The sequence below is a fragment of the Nerophis lumbriciformis genome, linkage group LG05 (genome assembly GCF_033978685.3).
Source record: "Nerophis lumbriciformis linkage group LG05, RoL_Nlum_v2.1, whole genome shotgun sequence".
Taxonomy (NCBI): Eukaryota; Metazoa; Chordata; class Actinopteri; order Syngnathiformes; family Syngnathidae; genus Nerophis; species Nerophis lumbriciformis.
In genome coordinates this window covers 33,568,900-33,578,158 of record NC_084552.2, presented here as the reverse complement: position 1 = coordinate 33,578,158, position 9,259 = coordinate 33,568,900, and the positions used below count along the sequence as shown (strand labels likewise).

Sequence of the window (9,259 nt, the reverse complement as noted above, 5' to 3'; positions counted from 1 at the left end):
AGCATTGCACCTGACCAAGGCCCTGTACCAGTGTGAGAATCTGAGTTAAATTTCGGTACAGTACACCTGAAATTCACCTGAACTTGCAATAAATATTGTTTTCGACAACATTTTTCTGCATTTAAGCTGGTTTGCCCATTTTGAGTAAATTCGAATTCCTAAACTTATACTGACCACATTAACGCATTTTACTTACAGAACATCCAGTGTAACAAAAATGTATCTGCTGGACGGAAAAAAGGGTTAATATACTGCAAAGAATGAATTAATAATTTTATAAAAGTAATTTAAGAAACCATTATTTCTGTATTACATCCAATCTTAAATGCATACAGACATACGTACAGATACATCCAAACAGATGGTTCAAGTCCTGACCTGGATCCAATCTTGTGGCAAGAGTTTAAGACCAGCTTGAAGGCGAAGAAACCAAACATGACCAAGCTTGAGGGTTTCGCCAAGGAAGAATGGGCCATTTTCCGAGAGCAGACATGCAGGAAGCATCTGGAAGTAGTCATACAAAACTACAAATGCACTCGAGAGTACAGAGACCTCTACCAGGTGTCCATCAATAACAATCCTGAAAGACGACAGTGATCCAGACTATCACCAAAATGTAATCACATGTTTCTTATTCAATTTCTGACAAATCCTGAATGTTTCATTAAAATTAGCGCAAACCTTTTTGCGTTATGTTGCCAATTAACAAATTGAAAACAGACCCGGTGGAGGTAATTTATGGAAAGATAAATGCAATTGCCTTGTCCATGTTAGTTTTGTCTGTTGCTTCTAAACAGGCTACATAGTTCACTCTCTTCATCAATCTCAGCAGCTGAGTGTATTTGTGGCGGAATTAAATAAACAGTGCACCCTTTGTCATTCACTCTGCTTAGTTGAGTTTACACAAGTCTTTTATAAATATCTTGCATATAACTTGCCAAGATAATTTGCATTACTTTTCAGCGGTTTAACGGCTGTTTACCTCATTTACACTCATCAAAGCTGAGAAATATTCTCATGGTTTTCAGTCGCTATCTGGTGGTTAACAGACGCAATTACACCAAAACAATATTTTCTTGTTTTTCCAATCGGCAACATGAGATTAATTCGGTTTTCATGGAAAAAAACAGTATTACACTATATTAAGATTACAGTCTGTTAAAAAATAGCAGTTATAATGGGAATCAAAGATGCCGCACGAGTTGGAAGTGTGTATATTTTGTTCATATCCTATTCTAACAACGTCGGTATATAACAAACACGTGCAACTTTACCCCCCCCCCCCCAAAAAAAAAAAACTTGTAGAAAAACCTCCATGGATAAATTCTAGATTGCTAAACTTCAAACTGAACAATCATCACGTAAGGCCAGTAACACATGTAATGCTGGTTTTGGGCCCTAGGGTGCACAAGGGTTAAAAGTACCGAGTGACACTACAAAAATGACACAAACACACTCCAACCCATTGGTATTAATGTGGTCAACCAGACACATTTAATTCTCAGTTTGAACAATGAATGAACAATGAATCATAGAACCTGATCACTGTCAAGTGATTTAAGTACACCAAGAGGCCTGGGGCTTTGCTTGAACCCAGCACCTGCCCTCTTTTCCAATCCTGCAGCTTCGGGATCAAATTAAATTAAACATTAAAAAAAAAAAGGGGAAAAAAATACAGCCTTACTCCTTTCAGATGCCACTCTTGTATAGCCTGCTATCTAATGCTTTGTGGAGAGAGAGAGAGCAACAGACTACAATAGTATTTAAAATGGCTTGTAAAACTAAGACCTGTAGATGCAGCTATATTAAGAAAATAATTGGTTGATTGAAAGAGGGAAGTTAAGATCAATACAATCAGAAGGTCTTAGCTCACTAGCGAGGTCGCTTATGCATGCACTAAGAAAAAGAAGGGGAAACAGTCAATAATAAAAGAATTAAGCAAAACTACACTGGATGACTGCCAGCTTGATTTTTCTTTCTTAAAATAGGCTGAATTTAAATTAAAAAGAACTAATTGACATTATTGCACTTGAGCAAAAGACAGTAATACTATTGAGCTGTGTTTATTGACCCTTCTCCACCATGACACATTCAGACACCTGGCGACAATTAAAGATGAGACTTTAGACCGTAACCAAAAAAAAAGAAAAGTACAGAAAAATAGTAAAACCGAGATGTGGTTGAGAGGATGGATAGAGACAGCCTGCAGCAGGGAAGGTGGAACACTGATATTTTGTGCTAAAACAGACAGAAAAATGGCTGAATAAGTGCTCCCCCCCACAAAAAAAGTATTATTATTGAGGCGTGTTTAAAAAAGTGTTGCCTGTGCTATCCCCAAATGGGGCAACAATGTAAAAGCCTTTCTTTTAGGTTCCACCAGTAGAAGAGAAATTGTTTTGGACATAAAAAAATAATGATAATGTTGTTGTTACCCCCCTCAAAGATTGCTGCTACATTAAAACCGCACGTATTTATGTGCAACATCAGGAAAAAAAGGCTTTGAAGTTCCTCTAAACGCTGTTCTGTGTTTTTGTCCTCCTTTTTCTGGTATAATATATATATATATATACTTTTTTTGTACATGTTCCGCCGCCTCGTTACTGGTGTCGATTGGCAGTGTCCAGGTCCAATAACATGGCAGAGTGATTCGGTAAAAACACTGGAGTCGCACTGAGGTTATTTTAAAGAAGTCACTCTGAAGGAGGCTTACAGTTTGCGGCCGCCGCCACTGTTTAGATCACCCCTGTTGCTGCTGCCTGCCAAAACCTGTGTGCACTCACACTGGCCCGTTGACGGCCACTTCCTGGGGTGGTGGCGTCTCCTCTCTGGGGAACACAGGGAGAATGATTAACAATTATATTTCCTTCCGAATGTCAAAATAAAATATGAGTAAATGGCTCTGGACCTCCATAATGTACACACTGGACATATTTGTGTGCAATGTACCATGGACAACAGTTTTACTGTGTTATCACAATACTAATAATTTTGTACTTTTCTATTAAATAAAAACAACTAAATAATATTTTCTAAATTAAAGATATGTTGAAATTTTAATGACTTCTAAAATATAAATATACCGTAAATGCTCCAAATTACACCTTTAAGCGCAGGTTCGAAAAACATTGGCATTAACATCCAGATGTAGGCAACCACTGATGTAGTTTTTCTGAACTCCATACGATGGCAGTTTCTGCTAATGAAGTATCTTAAGAGGTCAGTAGCCTGCAGTTTATGCCAAAAAGGTTGGTTGCACTACTCAGCTGTTGGTGTGAGACTGTTTACCATGAATTCATTGTAATATGGTTGTAGTGCACCCGAATACGATGGTAGGAGAACACTTTGTTTATGCACTCCAGCTCATTTTTATTGTTAGAAATACAGGCATGTGAGCACCCTTTGAGGGATAAAAGGGGAAAACTGACAAAAAAAGAGAAACATTTCTACTGGCACAAAGTGCTGCCCCGCAAATCAGGTAATACACCAACTTATATTCTTGTCTTCATGAACGAAAAGAATCCGTGTGTGTAAAACATGCTTGTATTATCATTAAACACCATTAACATGTTAACAAAAAAACATCTCTTTCATTAATAAAAAAATAAATATAATATTTATATATGTTGTAGATAAGCTCGACGTTGTCATTTGGAAAGTAAATCGCATGCTGAAAAAGTGTGGGCCCCGCTGACAGAGGCTCAGAGAGCGAACACAGGTGAAAACAAGTAAGCTAGCTAGATGACGATAATTATGCTACCAAGCGAGCTTGTTTCGGCGCCCCGGTCGTCTCCCTGTCCTGCAATTCAGTGCAGCAATTAAGCAAGAGCAATAGCGAGTACTGCGGCTGAGGCGAGCATTCAACAAATTTTGTTTTGTGCCTATTCTTTTCATATTGTAGTTGGTTTACATAATTCACCCACGGAACTTTTGTTATTGTTAGAGAGTTCTGGTCGGACGGGTTTTCACGGGACACATTTCCGGTGTTGCACTGAGAAGCCACAGATGTATAGATACTGCTGTATTGCTGGTAGGAAAACAAAGTCTGAATGTCATTAAAACAATTAGCTCCATCTTTTGACACTACCGTCCTTACACGCTACAATATTTAATTTAAAAAAAGGCAGAACTGATATTTTGACGCAAAAATGAATGTTTAAAAACTGGGATTTTTGCTTTTTCGCGGACATCTCACATGCCTGAAAATAAAACAATAAATAGGGCTGCACGATAAGTCGACATCGAAGTGACATCGGAGTTTTAATTAGTGCGATTACGTGACTGCAAGAGGCAGAGGTTTTTTGTTTTATTTTCTCCACCAACAGTCATTTGAGTGACAGACAGGGAGAAACATGTCTTGTTCTGTGCATCGCTTTCAGCACCTGAGCACTTTTATTTAAAAGTACAATTAACTGAATGTAGCGAGATCTCTTTTCAGTCATTCACAATCTTTGTCTCAGTGGGAGGAGAGCGGGGCGCCAGCTTACACATGCAGGAAACACGTACAAACAGCCTCCGGACCACTCGCGACTTGCCGCAATGTCAAAAAAATTAGGAGGAAACACTATGATTGAAAAGCCAAATGTCCCGCTGCGGTAATATTTTATTTTCAAATTGGTTGGCCATTATTAGCCCACGAACACGGACGAACAAGCGAAAATGTTGTGATGGCAATAAACAAATAGACAATGTCCGACCTCGTTTTGGGAAGTAAAAATAAATAGTGTCAACCAGACACCATCAGAGTTTGTAATCGCCATTAAAATGGCATAAATCTGCAATGGCCAATCACAGAATTTTTCACGAAAATCAGCCAATAGTCATAGGCAGCCCATCAATCGGCACATCCTTTTTAATAAGTATCACAGTGCAATATTTGTCTTATTCATTTCAGGGTTTCCCCTCGACTGCCAAGATACCTGTCGCAGTTGGTGCGTGGTCACCATGACGTCAGAGTAGTTTGCATTATAATAATATATTTGATATTTTCTCTTTAAAAAGGCTAAACAAATGTATACATACATTTAAAAACAAATGTTATTAATTAGTATTAATAGATTTTTTAATCAATTTGCAATGTTTCCAATTGTTGTTGCTTATTGTACAATGTACTTTGATGTATCTAGAGACTTTTAATGAGTATTTTATTAAGAAGAACTACCAACAAATCTAGCATATTTTTATGGTGTTACTATAAAATGTACTTATGTTTAGGGACTATTTCTGTCCCTCGATGTACCTGACAAAAGAGGCGAGCTGCAACGAGCATGACGTCAGTTGCTTTGCGCTGTTGCACCAGTTGGACTTTCTTTCCTTAAAAGCCGGCACTGTTCTCTTAATATTCGCACATTTTGTAGATGGCTGTCTGCTGGTATATCTGGCGTATATTAAAATTATGTAACACTGCAGACATGCTGACAACCCTCCAGACAATAATGGCGTGCGTTTTCTTTACATCTGGTGTCAGCAGCGAAGTTTTCAGTAATCAAAGCCTTTTTTTAGTGGTGGAGTTTGCGATACATCACGTGTCAATAGTGCGCAATTCATATTGTATCAACCTGCTGGTGTTAATGTTTTATGTTCATGTGGTTTGGATTTGATGTCACTTTTTCCCATGTTCACAAACACACTGTCAATGTCTGAAAGTTGATTGGCAGAGAATGAGACAGTGTTGTGTGTCTGGGGAAGTGCGGACTCAGGAAGACCAAAGTGTTTGCACAGGAGGTAAATCCTGTTGGAATTGTGCCGTTTGTTATTATAAGATTGGTAATAAATGTTAAAAATAGCGTTGGACTTTGTGTGATTTCTCCTGGGCGCTAGAATACATCATATTACTTTAACTTATTTTCAAGTTTCAAGGTGTGGCAGTAATGAAAATGCTTTGGCGGCGCGCCACATTCAATTACATTAAGGGAAAACCCTGATATTATTACAGTATATTGTAGCGATCTATAAATATAGTCACCAAGCACGACTTCCGTTTCTGGGTTAAGGGTTAAATTGCTAACAAAAGGCAAACATTTTTGGCTGTAATATATCTTCACTGCAAAAATCTCAAGTTGACCACCTATTTGATGGACTTAATTTTTAACTCCTGCCTCATCAATAACAACTCCACAAAGGAGACTTTGACGTGATGTTGAACATAGCATCGAAGTCGGACGTCAGGCTAACACCACTAAAAACTCAAAAAAATCAGCTTAACAGCCAAAGTACATATTAACTATTTTGATGCACTTTATCTTTGCCATCAATAACACAATTTTGACATGATCAATTTGGAATGAAAATAGACACACATTGCTAACACGGAATGCTAACATCAAAGCTAATAATTGTAGCTGCATGTGTTGACCTAGGGTTTAAAAAAAACACACGCCTCATGACACTCAGTTCTAACTTAGAAGAATTACCCAGGACGTGATGAAGTATTTCCATGTCGTGGTCATAGTAACACTTGGAGGATAGTCCGGGCTACCAAAGAGTGCAGTAGTGTAATCTAAATCTACAACAGAACACATTCAAGGCTACTATATGCTAAAGATGTGAGTGCTATTTCATGTTTAAAAGATGGTAATAATGTTAAAAAAACACATTTAGAAGGTTCTAAAAATGTTTAATACTGCAACTATGAAAATATTATATTTATTAATGATAATCCAACTTTGCGAAAATGTGTTTTATGTGGTAATATCCAGTACCAAGTAACTGCAATAGACGGAGGACAACTGTATTGAGTCTCTTCGTTTTTGCACACCAATTAATTAAACTACAAAGTTGTTTCAGTATCTGTAATTATTTCAGTCGAGCGGCGCCATTAGCGCTGTGGTTAGCTAGTTAGCGTCGGCTGGTTGAAACTCACTTTCTGTCAGTCTGTGTGGTTAAAGGCAAATCCTCAGGAGGAGGCGGCTGCTGCTGCGAGGCCTCAGGAGGATCCGACAGTGAGAGTTTCTCTAGAGACACAGGACTTGCCTCGCTGCAAACACACAAATTCATATGGACATCTTAAGAGTTGACCACACTGCCTGTTCCTTTTCCTTCCTAAAACATCTTTGTTATCTATGATGCACTGGTAGAAACATTAACACTGCACTTTGCTACATGGACTGGGAAAATTCTTCCATCTATTTACAAACTTGTACTTAAGCTGAAGTTTCTCCAGAGTTGCAGAGAAGCGCTTAGTAATTTACGGTTCTAGTTGAGCCTATATTTACCTCAGTGTGGTAGTTCTTATAACAATTATAGATGGTTATACACATTACAGCTTTTCAAGCAGCGGACTCATCCACTGAAGGCGATTTCACCACAGGAAGTCAAACCTTGTGAGGTCAGCTGTCTTGCTGCCGGGGGAGCTGGCTGGTTCTATAAGGGTAGCTGCGCTGGGAGTAGCGGCGTCCTCCTTGCTGTCTGATCCTCCAGACGAGCTGTTGTCTGTGGCAGCGGGAGGAGCCTTCTTCCCGTCCCCCGACGGCCCGATGCAGGAAGGGGTGTTGGCTTGAGTGCTTTCCTCATGGTTTTGTTTGGCTTGTTTATCTGTGCCACTGCTGCCACCATCCACAGGGGAGCTGCACCTGGGCTCTGTCTCTGTGCTGGAGGAGAGTACACACTTTAACACAAATATAAGGACCATACGTGATCCTCATGAGTTGTCTTCCTGCACCAAAAGGTACAGTTCTTTGGTTAAAGTCAAGTGTCAAAGTGCACTACCTCGAAGAGAAAGGCTGGAATGCCGTGAAATTGGCCCAACCCGTCTCTTGGGTGTCGGTTCCACTCCCGGGAGGTGTGTCCCACCCTGATGGAGTCTGGGATGCTGTGTTTCCTTCAGAGTCCCTGAAATTTGCTGTCCAGCCTGGACCTGGAAGCATGACAGAAAAGCGCGTTTAATTATAATACATGCCTACTAAACAGTTTGAGTTAAGTTGCTTTTGTCAGTCATACTGCTTAAAGATATGATGATGTTAACAATACTACAACACATCAATATAGATTAACTGATTTTTCACAGAAATAAACTCTTCCGGTCTCCCTTTTTTTGTACCATTAAAGTTAAGGTTGGGTTACGCAGGCACTTTTTTAATAATACAAGAATGTGGTAAACCAGGACTTAGTTAGGTCAACATAAAGTTAAACACATTCCACTGTATCATTACATTTCCGATATAATCGACTATTATGATTTTGTTGGCCGATTGGCTGGCAGAAAATACACAGTCAGGGTGTCCCCCAGAATGCCAATACACCTGCGGTGGAGAGGGCGTGGCTAGGGGCATGGTCAATATGCGATTATGTATATATTTTCTTTAAAAAGGCTAAAAAGTTATACATTTAAAAACAAATGTTTTATTATCAATATTACCATATATTATTTTTTTTTATATTGTTTTGCTCTATTTTTCAATTTGCTGCTCATTGTACAGTGTATTTTGTTGAGAATCTTTTTGAGTCTTTTGAGACTTAACCAATCCTTTCAGTGACTTTGTCTGTAATAAATACGTTTCGCAACATATCTAGCATCTTTTTCAGGTGTTATTGGAGACTGTACACATGTTTAAAGACTCTTTACTTCTCTCGCTCCATGTCCGCGACGAACTGCTGCGAGCCTGACGTCAAACTTGCTTTGCGCTGCTGCTTCAGCCTCTCGCCTTCTTAGTATTTGTACACTGCACATTTTGTAGATCGCTGTCCGCGGGTATATCGCGCATTAATTAAAGTAAGTTCACATTAAAGACATGCAGCATCCGCTACAGACAATCGCGTGCGTATTGCTTACATCATCACAATATCCTGTTTCAGCACTGCTGTTTCGGTGATCAAAGTATTATTTTCGGCCAAATTTTTTATTAATCACTCGTCAATAGTACGCAAATAGTAGGCTATGTATATCCATTTATACTAACAACCTGCTGGTGTTAATGTCTATGTTCATGTGTTATTAAACACACCAAGCCTGAAAGGGGATTGGCAGAGAATAAAGAAGTGTTATGTGTCTGGAAGCATGGGAGGGAATATGTGTTTGAATTGGGCCTGTTAGCATAAGATTGGCAATAAAAGTTAAAAAGAGTGTCTGACTTTGTGTGACTTCTTCTGGGCGCTACAATACATTATATTACTTTAATTAGTTTTCACATAGATAAAAAAAACAACTAATTTTTTAAGATGTGGCTGCTTTTATTTTGCGGGGCAGCAAAAGGAAAACTCTGATGGTGCTTCTTTCTTGCAGTGAGGTTTTAATCCGAACCCACCTCGTGTACCAAATATCCTG

The 9,259-nt window shown here is 39.0% G+C and overlaps 1 protein-coding gene across 4 annotated transcripts in view; it reads right to left on the bottom strand.

The window, feature by feature from the left end:
• Positions 1 to 1,465: 1,465 nt before the first annotated feature.
• LOC133606604 (serine/threonine-protein phosphatase 6 regulatory subunit 2-like) overlaps positions 1,466 to 9,259 on the bottom strand; it is a 27,414-nt gene continuing 19,620 nt past the window's right edge. For all 4 annotated transcript variants that reach the window (XM_061960707.2, XM_061960709.2, XM_061960708.2 and 1 more), the window contains exons 20-23: positions 7,705 to 7,852; positions 7,317 to 7,586; positions 6,860 to 6,973; positions 1,466 to 2,825 (exon numbers count right to left, since the gene is read on the bottom strand). In XM_061960707.2, coding sequence (XP_061816691.1) covers positions 2,777 to 2,825; positions 6,860 to 6,973; positions 7,317 to 7,586; positions 7,705 to 7,852 — 581 coding nt within the window. In that variant the 3' untranslated portion in view covers positions 1,466 to 2,776. The remainder of the gene's footprint in view (positions 2,826 to 6,859; positions 6,974 to 7,316; positions 7,587 to 7,704; positions 7,853 to 9,259) is intronic.